Source organism: Tyto alba, unplaced genomic scaffold (assembly GCF_018691265.1).
Source record: "Tyto alba isolate M040663 unplaced genomic scaffold, T.alba_DEE_v4.0 Super-Scaffold_2, whole genome shotgun sequence".
Lineage (NCBI taxonomy): Eukaryota > Metazoa > Chordata > Aves > Strigiformes > Tytonidae > Tyto > Tyto alba.
The window spans coordinates 18,755,223-18,773,918 of NW_024881282.1; the positions used below are offsets into that span (position 1 = coordinate 18,755,223).

Sequence of the window (18,696 nt, forward strand, 5' to 3'; positions counted from 1 at the left end):
CCGTGGGTGCCCTCCACAGGCCACTCTTGCTTCATCAGCCTTTACCACGGGAGCTCTTTGTCTAAAGGAAAGAGGAGGACAGCCTTGTCTTCAGTGGTCCCATCAGAATTACAGCTGCGTCTGAGAGATTTGTAGCAGGTTGATGGAAACAGTCTGTGACAAGAGAATCAAGTGCAGAGAAATAATTTCTATATTGAAAACACCTCCTCCATGTAGGGTCACAGAATGGCTAAATTCTGAAATATTTAGCTTAATGCAGCTGGCAGCAGCTACCAGAGTACTTGTCCTCGAGGAACTGCTGACATTTGCAGTGAAGCCATTATGAAACCCAGACAAAATAAGGTCTAGAGCAAACTTAGTATTAAGGAAAAATTATTACAGAGTGCATTGTGTATATTTATGAAACACAAGTGATGCTCAGAACCTTTAGGCTCTGTGTGGTTCTAATATTTCCTAACAGAAATATTCAACATCTTTAACCAAAGAGTCTTCCCCTTTGGACACTAGTGTGTCAATTAGTTTAGCTTGACAGTGGCCTCAATACAGAGACATCTTGAGAGTCAGTGAAATCATGCAAGCGCTTCTGTGAATGAGAGAGCTGGCTCATTTCCCTCGATGCTTATGTGGGGCTCTGCTTAGCCGGCAGACATCATGCTCCACCGCCTCTTACACATGGCAGGAGCGAAGGACTCTTCGGAGGGGAAGTGACCTTGCACAAATGCCAAAGACAAGGCTCAACGCAGACGCTCACTCAGCCTCTTCCGACATCAGCCCTTGGTGAGAGAAAAGCCCCCGACGTGTCCAGTGCCTTGGGTCCTACTCTAGATGATTCCTCAAAATTCTGAGAGTGTATGAGGTTGTCCAGTGGTGTCACCGAGGCTATCTCCTTAAGCATATTCAGCTATTTTGGACCCAGGTTATGGGGAGATGTTAAATACCAAGGGAAAACATGTATCATGGTCTCTGCTCCTAATATAAAAAGTTATTGGGATAACCTGAAGACTGAGGGTAAGACCACAGCTTTTACTGGTTTCCTAGGCATTTTCTGTTTGTTGTTTTTTTTTTTTTTTTTTTTTTTTTAAATTATCATCACCTGTTCCTGAAGATTTTATTTAGCTGTCTGAGTAGGCTACCTTTTCCTAAATTTCCTCAGCCATGATGAACACCAGTGAATTGCTGGGGTATTTTTATTTCTGCTCCAGACATGACCTACATGGATATGAAAATGCAAATCAGGAGGTTGGACCAGAAACCTCCCGAGGCCCCTTCCAGCCTGAATTATCCTACACCTCTGTGTTTCTACAGATGAAAATGAGAGGAGTTTGATAGGTCCAACTTGTTGAGGTTGTCTTGGCTGTTCCGTAAATGCACAGGTCAGCCTGCAAGACTTGTGAAGCAAGTTTCTTTGCATGGGTCATGGAAGCCTCACCACGTGCAAGTATGTGTGAGTGCACGTGTGTGTGTGGTGCACAGAAGCACTGGCCACCTCCCGATCTCCCACATCTGGCTATGCATCCGTGAATAGTTATGTTTGGGATGGGAAGAAAAACCCTCAAGCAGGAACTTCTGCTCCCTGCTTGCTCCAGGCACAGGCATGGGAGGGGGATGTGAACATGATAGAGAATTTGATAACAACTCCATGCTACCAAGCAATCTGGTTAACAAGTTCCCCATCTAACACGGAGGTCACCATAGTCATAATAAACTCAGGGCTGTCAGTGGGTTTCACCCTTTTGCAGCAGCACCATTGTTCAAGTCCCACACATGCAGCACCCCATCCCGTGCTGGGCTCTGTGCAAACATCAGCAACCCCCAGCCTGTCCCGGCAGACTAGGATATTTAGAGAAAAGACTAGTGGTGTGAAACAGGGAATGGAGGAAGCAAATAAGTGTGCCAAATGTCATACAGCAGATCAGGAGTGGAGTGGCAAATGAGCTGTTGATCACCAAGTCCTGGAGCCACATATGTCCCCAAAACAAGAGAAGGGCTGGACCAGCAGGTATTTACAGAAATCTGGTGATTTGGAGACATAGATAGAGGGACACCTTCAGTTTAAAGGTCATGCTTCAGCCCCAGGACTATTTTGCTTGAACTCCACAAACTAGTTTAAGCAGAGAATAGATGGGACACATCTTCCTGCTTCCTGAACTGGGCTGTGCTAGAGAGATAAAACTTGCAGGGATGAAGCAAGAGCGTTTATGAGACTAATGAAGAAAAGTGAAAAATCCCACAAACCCCTCCCCAAAAAACTCAAACAATGAAATTTCAGGCACATAAGCCTTTTAACAGGGCTAACAAAAAAAAGGCAAAAACTTTCAATACAGGTTGAGAACAAATTGCTCTAGATTTACATTATATTAATTTCTGAAATTACCTGAGAGGAATGATGGTTAGTACTTGTGAAACAGAGGCAGGATGCTTATTAGTGATGACATTATGAACCCCTGTGGAACAGAAACGCTAAGTGAGAAAGGTCATTTGTCAGTTTGCTTCATTTTGTGTGCTTAACAGCAGTGAATGAGGTGTCATTGCTACTGTTTCTTCCCTAAGTCAGTCAGTCATCTTTTTATTCTATTATTTTTCACAGAATCATAGAATGGTTTGGGTTGGAGGGGACCTTAAAGATCATCTAGTTCCAACCCCCCTGCCATGGGCAGGGACACCTTCCACTAGAGCAGGTTGCTCAAAGCCCCATCCAACCTGGCTTTGAACCCTTCCAGCCACCACTTCTCTGGGCAACCTGTGCCAGTGCCTCATCACCCTCACAGTAAACAATTTCTTCCTTATATCTAATCTAAATCTACCCTCTTTCAGTTTAAAACCATTACCCCTCATCCTGTCACTATACTCTCTGTTAAAACATCCCTCCCCATCTTTCTTGTAAGCCTCCTTTAAGTACTGGAAGGCTGCTATAAGGTCTTTCCAGAGCTTTCTCCTCTCTAAACTGAACAACCCCAACCCCCTCAGCCTGTCCTCATAGGAGAGGTGCTCCAGCCCTCTGACCATCTTTGTGGCCTCCTCTGCACCCACTTGAACAGCTTCATGTCCTTCTCATGCTGGGGGCCCCAGAGCTGGAGGCAATACTCCAGGTGGGGTCTCACCAGAGCAGAGGAGGAGAATCACCTCCCTCAACCTACTGATCATGCTTCTTTTGATGCAGCCCAGGATATAATTGGCTTTCTGGGCTGCAAGCGTACACTGTTTATTCAGTTTTCCATCCACTAATACCCCCAAGTCCTTTTCCTGAGGGCTGCTCTCAATCCACTCATTGCCCAGCCTGTATTTGTGCATGGGATTGCCTCAATCCATGTAGCAGGACCTTGCACTTGGCCTTGTTGAACTTCACGAGGTTTGCACAGGTCCACCTCTCAAGCCTGTCCAGGTCCCTCTGGATGGCATCCCTTCCCTCTAGTGTGTTGACCGCACCACACAGCTTGGTGTCATTGGCAAACTTGCTGAGAGTGCACCCAATCCCACTGTCCACGTCACTGAGAAAGATGTTAAACAGCACTGGTCCCAATACCAACCCCTGAGGAATGACACTTGTCACTGGTCTCCACTTGGACATCGATCCATTGACTGCAACTCTTTGAGTGTGACCATCCAGCCAATTCCTTATCCACCAAGTGGTCCATCTGTCAAATCCATGTCTCTCCAATTTAGAGACAAGGATGTCGTGCAGGACAGTGTCAAATGCTTTGCACATGTCCAGGTAAATTATATCAGTTGCTCTTCCCTTCTTCACCAATGCTGTAACCCTCTTGTAGAAGACCACCAAATTTGTCAGGCATGATTTGCCCTCACTGAAGCCATGTTGGTTGTCATCGATCGTCTTCTTGTTTTCAATGTGCCCTATCATTTTTTTCCAGGAGAATCTGCTCCATGATCTTGCTGGGCACAGAGGTGAGACTCTCTGGCCTGTAGTTCCCTGGGTCTTCTTTTTTTCCCTTTGGGGTTATATTTCCCATTTTCCAGTTCAGCAGGAACTTCACCAGACTGCCATGACTTCTCAAATATGATGGATAGTGGCTCAGCCCCTTCATCCACCAGTTCCCTCAGGATTCACAGATGCATCTCATCAGGTCCCATGGACTTGTGCACCTTCAGGTTCCTTAGATGGTCTCAAACCTGATCTCTGATAATGGGTGGTTCTTTATTTTCCCAGTCCCTCATTTTGACTTCTGTGACCTGAGTTGTGTGGCTGGAGCACTTGGTAGTGAAGACTGAGGCAAAAATATCGAGTACCTCAATCTTCTCCACGTCACGGGTAACCAGGTCTCTTGTTTCCTTCCAGAGAGGGCCCACATTCTCCCTAGTCTTCCTTTCATCACCAATGTACCTATAGAAGCTTTTCTTGTTGGCCTTGAAGTCCTTGGCCAGATTTAATTCTATCAGGGCTTTAGCTTTCCTAACCTGATCCCTGGCTGCTTGGACAATTTCTGTGTATTCCCCTCAGACTACCTGTCCTTGCTTCCACCCACTGTTGGCTTCCTTTTTGTGTTTGAGCTTGTCCAGGAGCTCCTTGTTCATCCATGCAGGCCTCCTGGTGTCTTTACCTGACGTCCTCTTTGTTGGGGTGCATTGCTCCTGAGCTTGGAGGAGGTGATCCCTGAATATTAACCAGCTTTCTTGGGCCCTTCTTTCCTCCAAGGCTTTATCCCATGCTACTCTACCAAGCAGATCCCTGAAGAAGCCAAAGTCTGCTCTCCTGAAGTCCAGGGTAGCAAGCTTTCTGTGCACTCTCTTCTCTGCCCCAATGACCTTGCCAGGGACCCCAGTGTTTGGGGGCACCCAGCTGGAGCCAGGGCAGAAGCCGGGGCTCAGCCCTCAGGGCCACCCTTACCCCAGAACCTTCTCACAGGCCAACAGAAGAGCCATAAAAAAAAGGAACAAAAGTTTCTTTTTAATATTCCCTGGACCTGAGATCCGAGCCTGCTGGGGTGCCCAGGCGAAGAGAGCAGCAGGGACCCCTGTACATTAAATGTTGGCTTCCCAACAATAACATACCTAAAGCTGCTGCTTACTGCAGTCTTCAGAGTCACATCTGACATTCTGAAAAGGTTCAGTATAATCCATTTTGGATCTTAATGGCATTTAATTCCTTCAGTGAGGAGTTGCAGACAGTGATCTTCTACATTAGCGCTTTTTTGTGATTGTCACAGAACATGCCTTGTGCAGCAGCGAGGTGTATGTCTTGTAAGACAGCAGTGCATTTTAAATTGTACTTGGTCTACATCCAGCTTGTTCACCATATGTTTAAAGCTGAAAGCACTCTAGTATTAGCTACAGCTCAAAAGCAGACACATAATTTGTTTCACTTCGAAGCACTCTTGGATATACTTTTACTTCAGACTCGCAGAGATAAATGACTTGCTGGAAGGTATCATTTGTAGGACGGAACATTTATATTGCAGAGACTAGAGGTTTTTCTAAAGCTTTATTATTGTTGCAATGAATCAGCGTTTGCTGCTTGATGTAATCTTGGCAGAATGGCAATATGCTTTTTACCGCTTCGAAAAGAAATGCAGAGTAGCTGTTTTATTTCAAAATAGCATCTTTTGTTTTGTTTTGTTTTAAAGGAGGTGCATATGTAGGGCTATTAGATGACAGGTTTCAAAATACATATGAAGAATTTAACCTTTGGAAGGTGACTTACGGATTGGTTCTGCATATTACCGTTTTTATTAAAATAGCCGAATATGAGAAAGATGAAAAAGAACAAATTGCAGTCAAGTCTTTGAGCCTCCACACAATTATACATGCTGGTCTAGTTCTAAGTGCATGACGGTTTATCACATTATGTGGGTCTCCACAAATGCAGATCTGCTTACAGATACAACAACATTTGCAAGATTAGAGCCCAAAATAATAACCCTCTGATTCTATATTTTCAAGTAAGAATATTTCTAACTTTGTTAACAGCCAGCCAGCCCTCCCCTCTCCAAATCTGCTGGAGAGTATCCATTCTGTCTGATACAGAGCTGAAAATCTTTTATGCTGATAACACTTGGAAATGGCTTAGTGCACTAAACAGTGTTTGCCTTTCTCAGAAACGCGTAGTGACTTAGCACCTTTACACACCTTTATGAGAGCAGTTAAGCAGAGGAGGATCTGAAACTCCACTACTGGCCAGTATTACCTGCAGTGGTGAAGGGCTTTTGAAAATGTAATTTCAGAAGCAATGTATGCATGCACTCACGCCCAAATGTGTTTAGTTTCCTTCTTGCTTTCTCTATAACCCTACTAATACTAAAGAATATATCTTGGTCTCATCTAGTATCTTGGTCCCCTCCCTTCCTTGCTCCCAACCCTAATATCTATTACCCAAAAAGATGTCTCTGCGCCTCCATACTGTTAACTGCATCCCATTAGCTGAAAACACCCTCATCTCTCTAGATGAAGAACAAAAGGGTACGAATTCGTGTTTGAACATTATTAAAATTTACCAAATACAACAGGATGATGACATACAGTATGAACGATGCCACCTAAAGCATAAGAAAAATGCTGCAGTCCTTCCTCACGCAAAATTTGCAGTGGCATCACTGTGACTTTTGCTTCAGCCATAGCCTGCAGAAGTAACACCTAAAAAAAAATTACACAAAGTATAAATTGAATTTATGACATAACAAATAATATTTAATATATAGCATTGAATGCGTACACATCAATACCAGTGCTGTAACAACAAAACAGAACTCGTAAAATTAGCAGCAGTTTTTTGCAAGTACAAAAATACACATTTTTTTCAGAACATATATAATAGCAAAATTTATCAGGATATATTATACAAACTCAAAGCATTTAGATAATGCATTACTTTTAATATATTATACGATGTTTTAGATGCTGCATAATAAAATTACATGTGTTCTGCTTGCAATAATACATAATGCCATTTACAGCAATGTTAAGAAACTATTCACAACTTAAACACGAACAGAACAGCCAACTAAGCACAATAAATGAAACACACAGAGTTGCAAGGTGTTAGTTACAAGCTTCAGCGTTTCTCTTTTCATATTTTTGAGCTTATTTTTTTCTTTCTTTTGCAGTGTGGAAGAAATAACTACACCTATTGAACATACCGTATAAACATACAGAAAACAATACACTTATCCCTTGGAGGACAATGAAGGTAATACCTATCGGTTTTAGAACAGTAGTATAGTACCACAGTTATGGAATCTATGCTGACTTTGCACGCTACATCAAAACCACAAAGGACTGGGACTCACATCCGCAAGGCTCAACACACGAGTGGTCAAGGGGAGAGGCTCAGCAGGCACCCCGCTGCCCTGGCAGGCTCAGAGAACAGGGTGCTGCTCTTCGTTACCTCCTGGAACCTTTCCAGATTTTCAGGAGATTTCCGCTTGCTTGCTTTTTAGCAATTTTTATTATTCTTACAATGTTTTTTGCAAAGCTTTATGTGGGAACATTACTCAGACAGTTTCCTAAAAAAAAGAAAACATGTGAATCTGGGGACTGCTCAATTAAATTTGAACAACCTGGATATTAAACTTAAAATGAACACACATTAATACCAAAGGCATTTTCTTTATGGTGTTTATTTTAAGTGTTAAGATTCCTTCGCAAAAAAGCTTTGGTCAGTCTCTTCAAACTTTGGATTGCTGTAATGCTCTTCTAGACCTCCTCTTTGATCTTGGATCATGAAGTCTGTCTCTTCCTGTAACTTTCAGAGGTAATGGCTGAATGTCGGGCCTAATCAAATAGCCGTCGACTCCATCAGTAGGTTTCAGGGGCGCTGGCCTGCTGTTGGGCTCCACTGAGCCCTCCTCAGCCAAAGCGTCGGTGGGTTGTGGAGATGGTGGCACCTTGGTGGGTGTAACCAAATAGTCATCAGCCGCTTCAGCGGCATTGTCTTCGTGTTTCTTTAGAGACTGAAAAGTGCTATCGAAAGGGGAGGAGGTTTCAGTTGGGGTAAACACAGATTGGTCTGAAAACTGAGAGAAAGCACTATCCAGAGAGCTCATTGATGACACAGATGGAGATGTCCCAGGAGAAGACAGGCTAGAAGAGCTAAATCCGGAGCAAATATTTAATCCCTCTGGTGTTGGAGGCAGGAGGCAATGGGACGAGTCTTTCTTTTCAACGTTTTGGTTTCTGTTGTCACTTCTACCAATGTTAATCCCTATAATCAAGCTCTGATTGATAAGCTTTTGCCCTTCCATCTGCAAAGACCGAAGCTGACGGAGATAGTCTTCATCTTCGTGAGACAGGACAACATCACAGCTGGCTTTTCGTGTCGCCTTCTCATGACCACCACCAATGCGGGTGAAGCTGGGGGCGAGGAGGCCAATTGCAGGCTCTGAGGAGCGCCTGTGTCTCCTCAAGGTTTTGAGAGCACCTGAGGTAGCTGCTGAAGAGAAGCCCAGTGCACTGGAGTGGAGAGACTCATTCTCTGAGTTTTCTTGTGATGAAAACTTACGGTGTACATCAACAGAAATTGTCAACTGTCTCGATTTGGTTTTATTCTGGATTTCATCCACCTCTGTCTGCTCTGAATCACCGTCACTCAGAGTGAAGACAGACTCCCTGCTCCTGTTATCCTGATCTCGGTTCTTGATCCAGTCACTAGAGGAAGAGTCAGCTTCATCGTTTGCCTCGTTTTCCAGGCTGTCGTAGGAAGAGTCATTCAGATGGAGAGAAGCAGCATCTGTGAAGACAAACCAAGTGTTAACACATCAGTGACTGAAGCACCCTGCTGATAAGCAGCTGCATTTATTTTTTTTTTTTGGGTGTATCCTTTACTTTCAGGAGCATTTGACCTTTAAAGATTCTTCAAGCAGAAATGCCAATAATTTCAGAAAAAAATACTCTGATTTTGAAATGGAAAAACTGAAACGAAAGCTAAGTTACAGTTCAGTCAATAGACATAGGATAATGGGACAAATAAGGGTTAGGGGGTGTTGTGTTTTTTTATTTTTTTTTTTAAGTGGCAAACTTAAATAGTAGATAAGATAGATAAATCCAGCTGTAAACAATAATTTACATACAGTATATTGAATCAGTAATTTATTGAATTTTTCTTTTTGTTATTGGATATGGAAAGCAACATTTAACCTTCCTTTCCTTCTGTCAGACAAATGAAGAAAACATGGCATACTTTGTATTTTGATGGTCTTCCAGAAAATGCAATATTTTTAAGAGCAACACTATGAAGAAAGTTCTAGTCTGAGTTTAAACAGCCAGCTCATTTCCACTGAGTAGTGTACACCTGGGCTCTATTCTGTATATGCGATAATGTGAATTACATTAAAATCTCTTTAGCTCTGGGCTATGCTAAGCTGATTTATCTCACATTTGCAGCAGAGAGAGTTCATGCATGGGCAGTCGCCATGCCTCGATGCATGCCTGAAAGCTTGTTCAGCTGCCGTAACCTGTCGTGGGTCTGAGCTCTCATTCCCAGCACAACCCAGCACAGCAGGTCCCATGTGCTTCCACTCTCGGGGAGGGGACAGGCCAGATTTCACTGGAGGCAGAGCATGAGGAGTTTGGGACAGGCACACTGAGTCAGTCTGGCTTGCTGGAGCAAGTGTCATTACCAATTTTAGCACAGGCCAGCTGTGCCAAAATTTATTTTACAGAAATGCTGCTTTAGAAATATTTTAAGGAAGAGACCCAAAACTCCAGTCAAAATTGATACTATCACAGAGCTGGAGAGAAAAAGAGCATTAATGATATTCTGGAATGCTCTGTCAACCACTTTATCAGACATATTCAGCTACCAGTTCCATGACTTTTCTGCGATAGTAGCAAAATCTGGATGTTCCAATGAAATTCTTGATAATGAAGAACAGATGCTTTCAACTCTAATACAGTGGTGTGACAGCTGTATTATAACCATTGTCAATCACTGACTTCCCACTGTTCTGGGAAAACATAGGCTGGGGCAAAAAATCTAGACTTGAGATGAAACCTTCTCCATTTTCTTTGTTTCCCCGACCCCTCTTTTTTAACATAGTGACTCAGATGACTGGAATAGGATCAAGAGATTCTTTGGGAGAGCATTTTGTGATATGGTCCAGATCTATGATAAGCTGAATCAGTGATTATCACCAGTACTTAGGGCAAAGGAAAGAGAACAGCAGTGTCTGGGAACACCAAATTATGAGGGAACAGCATTCTTCCATGCAATATAACTGATCTTTTGCCTGGCTGAGTTTAGCTGTCTAGCCAAACATAATCCGTATTACCTGAGCTGTTCTCTCTCTTGCATGTCATCAGTATTTCTCCAAAGAGGGAGGTAATTTCCTCTCCAAAAATCCTGCAGCAATTCTCAGTGAGGAACTGTACCAGACTAGAAATCTGCAACAAAGCAATGGGAGAGAGATGTTTTGTCACATCTTCTATTATACCAGCCAGGGCAAGCTCACCAAACAGACGAGGAGCAGGAGCAAACTGCCCATCCATGATGTGCCCCCCTGACAGACAGGAACTCCTCTCCTGATTTCCTGGGCCTGAGGAAAACAGCCAGGCCCAGCTAAAATGTCCCAGTACACATCCTTGTATACATCTTTTCCATTTATAATCCATCCTGTTCCAAGGTCACCACAACCAGAGATCTTTCTGATGAGAGAAGCACTTTGCTAATTCACTGGGTATTGCTTTATGATCTCCCTCTCCTTCTTCCAGGCAGATTATGTGAATGGATTAATGAACATTTCTAGAGCCTTAATAAGAGGACAAGTCCTGATTTGAAGAGGTACTGACTGTTTTCACATTTGTAACCAACATCCTGGTTGAAGAGGATGAAGGGTGGTTTGTTTTTTTACTGTATTACAGCATCTCTTACCTTTTTTGTAAATTCACTTTCTATATCAGGAGTGGAGGAGACAGGAGGCCAGAGCAGGCTAGGTGCAATGCAGATAGCCAGATTAAATGCATTCATCTGATTCTCTTCAGATCGCATTTCTATACCATGCAGTACTCCAAAGATGTAACGTAAGAGAACAACATTAGCTCTGGGGAGTTGCTCTATTAACCTGAAAACATACACAAGTATAATTCTTCAAATTAGTGACTAGACAAAATAAAAACATTTTCCATAGAAACAAACAAGTCAAGATAATGAAAATACAGAAACAGAGTAACATGGTCCACTGATTAAACCAGGGAGTATGTCAAAAAAGGTGTTCTTGCTCAGCTGCTTTCCCTCTCTGTGCTACAACTCTGATCAGTTTTCCGGGAGGACAGAAAACACACTAACACATACTTAAAATTACACTCTGTCAAACTAATGAATCAAGTACAATGTATGACACGAAACTGTATTTCACCTCAATTTTCTGATAATTCAGTATTCACTTAACCAAACAGTTCAGTTGTCTCTCCATGCCATCTAGTTGCCAAAAGTATATAGGTATGTAAGTACATGTGAGGTTAGCTAGTGACCGAAGCCGTTTCCCATGACATAAACTTTTCCCACTTTCTGTTTTATATCACCTGCAAGGGTGGAGGCTTCCCTTGTCACTATGCTCCAGTATTTCATTCATAATTCCTTTTTAGCTTCAAAACGGTCACTAAAATTTGAGATGAATGAGGGGGGAATATATGAGGAACTGATCTCAGCTGCCCTTTCAGCCAGGAGCCCGAAGCTCCCTGTGGATGATTCTGGATTTTGTATCAGGCAGAAATCCAGGTCTTGGACAGCGTATTTCTAAAAACATAAATACTTTTTTTTCATGAAATGATATTTAATTAATTTATTGGTATTCACAAAAAGCAGAAAAGCAGGAAAAAAGAGTCAGGATATTGTCCCATACAGTCAATCACTTAAGTATCTATGTAAGTTTGAATGCTCTGTCATATACAAAGGTATTTTTAGCATCTATTTAAAAAAAAATGTAATTGTACGTTGAATATTTGGGATTCTTAATTCTGGGATATACATTTATAGGAAAAGAATACAGAGAATATAAGCTACCTTTGAATGCTTTTTATCTTCTCTTCATTATTTCCTTGATCCATCACAGAGACCCACTTATCACAAAGCTGGGATGACAAAATGCTGCCTGGGATGTTACGAAGAAAATCCTTATCAAGAGGAAAGAAGAACAAAACACATGAACTGCTGTTCTGGAGCACAGGAGGGAGTAGGAATGAGATATGCAGACCCAGGAGGATGCATCAGTGAGACAGTACAAGCTGACAAGCATTTTGTTCCACACAACAACCAAAACCATCGGAAAATCATCTGATAAAGAAGTACTTCGCATTATGCTTAAAGTGAGTATTTTCCTGCCCTTTCCTCACCCTTTCCTGTCAAAACAGAGGTATTTAGCTGCTTCATCTGATATTGCTCAATTCAAAAATCTGTGGTGAGACCAGTTATTTTGATGGTGCATAATGTATGTCTTTACATATCACTTAACTTCATCTGTAGTCCCCATTTCTTCTCCTTAGCTGACAAACTCCAATATCTCCAGACCATAAGCACTCCAAGACAGCCCTACCTTCCTTCCCCTAATCAACCCCCTTTGGTAATGGAGTACTTACACTAGTCATGGATAGTCTTGCTGCTCCTGTTTCCTAATACCTCAACCACTGGCAGGCAAACAGTCGCAACTTGGGAAGAAGCCCAAATTCTAGCTTCTCAAACAAGTGAGGGTTAAGAGAAGCTATGATGCCCATGAATAACACGTTTGCTCTTATGCGGTAACTCTTTGCTGTTACAAATGCTAAGCAATCACTCCTCAGTGAAACTGCTACCATGGGATGAGTATCGCACAGCAGCACTTTGCATGGTGCAGTTGTCCTACCCTAAATGCACATCCTAAATCCACCAGTAGGAAAATAATTGTTTAAGTCTCACCCATGAAAACTTTTCATATGGTAGCAAGAGGAATGGCTTTCTGCAATGAAAATATTCCACTGAATCAGTGCTTGCTTGAGAATGGAGATTACTATTTCTTTCAAGCAAAAACTACACATAAACAGATGCACTGTACTAAAATGTGAAAAGAAATATGCTGATCCTCCTTGTAGCTGAAATTTTACCGAAAACTTGGGATACTTTTTGCACAGGAAACATTGTTTTTAATGTACAAGTCCACAAGAAAAGATAATGCATGGGAAAATAAATCCAAATATTCTGGGCAACACTTTACACTTGCTGGGGTCTGTAGTGTAGGGTATTACTGACGAGTAAGGAAACAGCTCTGCAAACCTGCCTTTCTAGTATTTCATTGACTTTAAGCAGAGATCAAGAGAGTAACAGGATCAGGTTGTAGCTGAGGCCTCAGGAAAGCTGGCAGCAAAACAAGCTGGCTAGTCCTCTTCCCCATCCTAATTCAGTGGTAGCCTCCTTTGGAGATCCTCACAATGTTAATGTGCCATGCCATTCTTCTTAACTCGTCCCACCAAGTCCTCTTTGGGCCTGTCCCTAGGGAGAAGCCCTACTTGTTTGTGCCCAGGATCTGCGCTGTTTGCACCCAAAAGGGGGGAACAGAACATCCTTCACATACCTTAAACAAAGATGCTGTCACAAATATGGATTCACAGGCTAGATCCACTTCAGCACCTGAATCAAGCTTCTCCTTGAGCTCTTTGCAGGTTTTTGCACTCCCAGAGCGTCTGAAAATGCCCTCGGTGGAAGGGCCCTCTTGGTAAAGGAGGGAAAGCATGTCCTAAAGAAAATTAAAAGGCAAAGGGACTTTCTCAGAAATATATTTTATTGCCTAGCACCATTAAAATGTAGTCTTGCCACTTTTGCTGCAGATGAAAACCTTTGAGTCCTAAAAAAGCTCACAAATCAAACACAAATCAAGGCTCATCCTCCAAGCCACGCCAAACTGCACAGCAAAGCTGTGGTCTGGGTCACTGATTTTGGAAAACATCCCCTCAGAAATACTGCCACTGCTGAGCACTAACTTCCTGCATGATCTTCCAGGATCTGTGCATGTTTTAGCCAAGTCATTTAAATACATAGCCACTGTGGTATGGGCAAAGGAAAGTGGTCTATCTAATCCAAAGCTCTGCATCTGACAGTGGCCTCAGCCAGACACCACTTAGCAGGAAGAGATGAGACCCTCACTGACCATCAGTGTTTTCAATGTTATCACCAACCAGAGATGAAGAATTCTGTTCCAAGCCTGATTTCTGGAAAAAATGAGATTTTATCTAAGCTCGCAAGTGCTTTGTTTGTTAATATCTATCTGCACTTCTACAGCAGATCAGAGTCAGATTTTTAACCCCTTTGCTTCTTGTGAGTGGTATTGTATTCTGCAGACAGATGATGACTGTTAGCAGGACCACTTCTGAAGCAAGGTGCTCCTGCTTGGGAGGTCACCCAGAGGGGGCTAAAGCTTGGCTTGCAGCTCTTCTGAAACCAATGAGGCTGAAAAGGAGTAAATAGCTAGGCTGCTCATTACACAAGACATTTAAAAGGAAAGAGAAAACAAGCAGATTCCTGCCTAGCTTTTAAAATAACAGGCCTGATTTCTTCTGCTAAATAAGAGAGGAAAATGAGCAAAAAGGAAATGCTGAAATCAGAGACCTCTCCTGAGGTAACATGTACATGATATTTTCCAGCTGCTTAAGTCTCTGCTGTCTCCTGTGGGTCATCTCTTAGACATGCTGGTCACCTCTCCCCAGGCCTGATGCAAGCAATGTGGAATTTGTCATGTTTGTCTCTTCCAAGGGGGAAACACATGCAGACAGTCTCTGGGATTATGTGCGTGCACACAGTAGTCTGAGGACATAGTTATCAAAAGAGATGGCAAGAAAAGGGGCACTGGGGGAGAGTCTGTCATCATTACACCCAGTTACTGTAACAGTTATGGCTAAGCAGTGGGGTTTGGTGACTTTCCTAGTCTGGGCTGCAAGGTAGGTCTTCCTGACACACAGCAGTACACATCAGTCTAGTGGAAACTTATTTTTACTTTTCTTCTTTAATGTTTCTTTCTCATTCTTGCAGAAGTTGAAAGCTAAGCATTCATGTAAGTGCAGACACTTTGGAGGAGCACCTTCATGGCAGCAGGACTCATGTCAGCATTTCCATTTTCTCTGCAGGGATTTAGAGCTCTTCTGTCAACACAGGCAGAGTACCACAGCATAGGATTTTAGTGCATGAACAAATGCTTTGAAAACATATTTTGAATAAAAAACCCACAAGATATAACTGGGAAGCCCTTCTTAAAGTAGTAAACCCAGATAAAATTACATAAATGGAGGTAATGGTGTAAGACAGCTCAGTGTGGCAATGGCTAAGAGAGCCCTTCAGCCGTGAAAGCAAGTCTGAAGCTCCGAAGCAGAGATATCAAACATGCCTTCAGCATTCATCCCTGATATTTTCCTTCTTTTGCAGGTAAATCCCACACAGTCCCTCAGATTCAGTATTCCATTCTCCAGAGATGCTGCAGGAATTCAAAAGTAAATTGTGTTTTGTGGCATAAACACAATGTTTAAGATTCAAAGCACAAAGTCTACTAAGCTGTGATCCTATGCTTAGTAACTTTGGGATTTTTTCAGACAAAAATTTACTAATATTTATATTTTTGTGAAATTTCTGAAACGTAGCATTGGCTCTTCTCTCAGAGACAATAAGGGACCAGGTTCTTACAGAGTCCATCTCTGGAGGGCTTATTTAAATAACCTGGATGATAAAAATGCACACTTCTCCCTCAAAGCAGAGTAACACACCCACACTATTAAAAGACCTGAAAAGTCCTGGCATGATTCACTATTCAGGCAGTGATAAAGCAGCACATGAAGCATAAGCTTAGGAGACAAACCATCTCTTCCTGTAAACTGGTGTAACCCCACTGATTTCAGTGCGGTTCTGGCAAGTTGTTTCAGCCAAAAGTCAGGCTGTTAGGATGAGGGGCCTGATCCTGCAGGGCTTGCTCCCACTCTGTAAATGTTTCAATTCCTGTGCAGCTCTCAGAGCAGCTCTCAGTCCTGACCAAAATGCCACACATCTGCCTCTATTATGCCTAGGAATGGGTTCTAGGGCAACCTTTTTCATGTTCCCGGACTGGTTTTGAGAGCACCCACAGCACTAGTGCCTTGAGACAGGATGAGACAGATGCTCCTGCAGCCTCCACCTTCCCACCTATTTTTGCAGTGGTGCTGTCAGATCAAAAACGAGGACCCAGAGCACTTGCCTGCTCATGGATGACTTAAATAAAGGCTCTGGAACTGTCTACTTAAGGGCAGGTAGCATTTGTATGAACAAGTGGGCTGTCTATATGGGACAGCAGATGCCACATTTATGGAGCTGGGGATTTTAGAGAGATCTTGGGAGTGGTTTAAAAAGTATGCGTGAATGTGGCATTTATTTACACTGTGTAAGTGAGGATTACGGAACCAGCCTTATAGAGTGGGCTATAAAGAAGAAATAGCCCAGAGCAGCAGACCGATCACATACATTTCTCAAGCTGTTTGTTATTAACCAGGCCTGACCACAGCATATGTTAAAAACCAGTGCTCTTGCTGAGAACCACAGATGAGGTTTCCTTCTGGTTTCTTTGCTTGGGTAATTTCAATATCCCATTTACAAAGTGTCCCGATGTTCTCATTCACTACACAAAGAAATTCCACCACTTCTAAGAGCCAGTCCTGAGCCTGGGACTCACCAAGAGGGGTTTGGGCAAGTTGTCGTCCTCACAGATGGTTGTTAGCAAGAGGCCAAAGAGCTTCCCAGGAGCAGCAGATGTTGAGGAGAGGGGTGCATTGTCCAAGTGAGTGCCTGGGCCACGCCAAAAAGCCCAATTTATGATAGATCTTTTCCTTTTAAATGACTTTTGGCTCAAGTCTGGGAAAAGAGAAAGGTGTTTATTAGAATAAATGCATTTCAATCCTAATTCCAGTATTTGTTTTGCAGAGGTTGCTATGGTTTCAAAGGAAAAAATGTCATGAACTCAACCAACTCCTTGGCATTCGGCTCAGCCTAATCCACCATGCACACACCTGTGTGTGTGTGTGTGGAGAATGTGCTGCCTCACCCACGCTCTTAAGAGGATCACTAGGCTCTGCACTGCACTGCTGGACCACAGCATCAGCACTTACCGCTAAGTGTGGGATGGCAAACCTCAGCCCGCTGACTTCACACGGAGTTGGACTGCGCTAAATAACTCATTTCCCACCCACAGGTGCAAAACCACAGACCTTCTTTGGAAAAAAACCCACATAAACACCACTGCCCTCACGTTGGGTTGCAGTCCAAAGACATCCTAGTTCCTCTGGAAACATACGAGAGCATCCGTGCTCTCCACAAGTAACACCAGAGAATCAACTAAGGGGGTGAGACATTTTTAGACCAGGAAAAGTCGACATCCTTGCTCTCTTCTCCACAAAGCAAGCATATTGTTAGTGTCCTCGCGCCAAACATTTGCTGACCATGGCCCAGTGACAGTACCTGCCCTTTAAACAATGCCTTCCAGATGGCATTTCAGCATGCTGTCAACACACTGACAGGCTGCATTTGTCTTCATTTATTTTAATGTATTTCATGAGGTATCTAAAGAGCACCACTAACTGAAGCTCTTATTTGCAGTGTATAGAGAAGGAAATACTGGTATTCAGAAACAAAAAGAGGATTTTTCGTATGACCTTTATCAACATCAGCCTTCTTAACACCATGGGCTACTGCTAAGGGTGGGTTGAGACTGTTTATGATGAAAGTGCTAACTGGGAAAAAACTTAATCTGATCTATTTTTCCTAGATGTTTTTAAAGCCAGCCAGCTTTGATTTAGTTGCTCGCCTACCATATGCACCTTTCTATTAGCTGGTTCTTCTACCTGGTCATTTTGCTTTCTGCTGTTGTGGAGGGCAGAGGGTAGAAGCAAGGCTTGCAGAAGTAAGGACTGTGGTATAATATCAGATTTTTGTCTCCTGTACTTCACTACACTTGTTTTTTAGCCCAAATAGTGATTTTTGTTATACGTCATTCTATTCTAGGGGATCATGCTCCCTTTGGGAATGGGTGGAAGTCTTTTCATTAGAGGTTTACAGAATGAAAAGTTACAGTTTAACTCAAAATTTGAACATATGAAGGCGAAAGCCTGATGAAAAATTCTTTTCATAAAAAATAATAAGGAGGATATACATTTTAAGCAGTTTAAAGCTTCATGAAATACAAGCTTGGCAGTGTCCAAGGCTTTACTTGACCCATGATGTTTTGGGAAAACATAACTAACCTATAACTTTCCAAATGACATTTTTTTCTTTCAGATGAGCTGGATATTAGCACGATTGTTGTTTGTTTCACTTGGAGTTCTACTCACACAACAGCAAATACATACCTTTTTTTCTGGCAACCCTGTAGATCTCAGTGGAAGTAAAAATTAAGAAGAGAAACTATTCTGGAGAACAAGGAATAGCAGAGGTGAAAAAAAAAAAAAGTCTTAAAATTAGGAACTTTTCTTAGTCTCTCACTGTTGGCTCCACTCTTAAAAGCTATGGCTCAAACTGACAATGTGAACAAGGGGTAACTGCAGCTCTCCCCTGGGCCAGGAGGGGAATCTTAATCAGCGTTCTTCAACACAGCAGAGCAGAAACCAAGAACTGATGTACAGCAGTGAAATTCCACAACACTTAGAAAACCAACATTCACCAAACAACAGGAAAACTCATCCTTTTCATATCCCCTTTTCTAAGGGGGTTGAGAAGTCTTAAGATAAAGAGCAGATGAGAAGGGAAGGATGTACACTTGCTTTTCTTGAACCTCTAAA

The 18,696-nt window shown here is 42.6% G+C and overlaps 1 protein-coding gene across 1 annotated transcript in view; it reads right to left on the minus strand.

Annotated features, from left to right (window-relative positions):
- Positions 1–7,551: 7,551 nt before the first annotated feature.
- The window catches only part of ARHGAP20 (Rho GTPase activating protein 20), a 60,821-nt gene continuing 49,676 nt past the window's right edge, over positions 7,552–18,696 (minus strand). The window contains 7 exon segments of the mRNA XM_042793371.1: positions 7,552–7,663; positions 7,665–8,677; positions 10,218–10,329; positions 10,817–11,006; positions 11,948–12,057; positions 13,488–13,649; positions 16,599–16,777. Of these exon segments, the coding sequence (XP_042649305.1) occupies positions 7,580–7,663; positions 7,665–8,677; positions 10,218–10,329; positions 10,817–11,006; positions 11,948–12,057; positions 13,488–13,649; positions 16,599–16,777 (1,850 nt within the window). The 3' untranslated portion in view covers positions 7,552–7,579.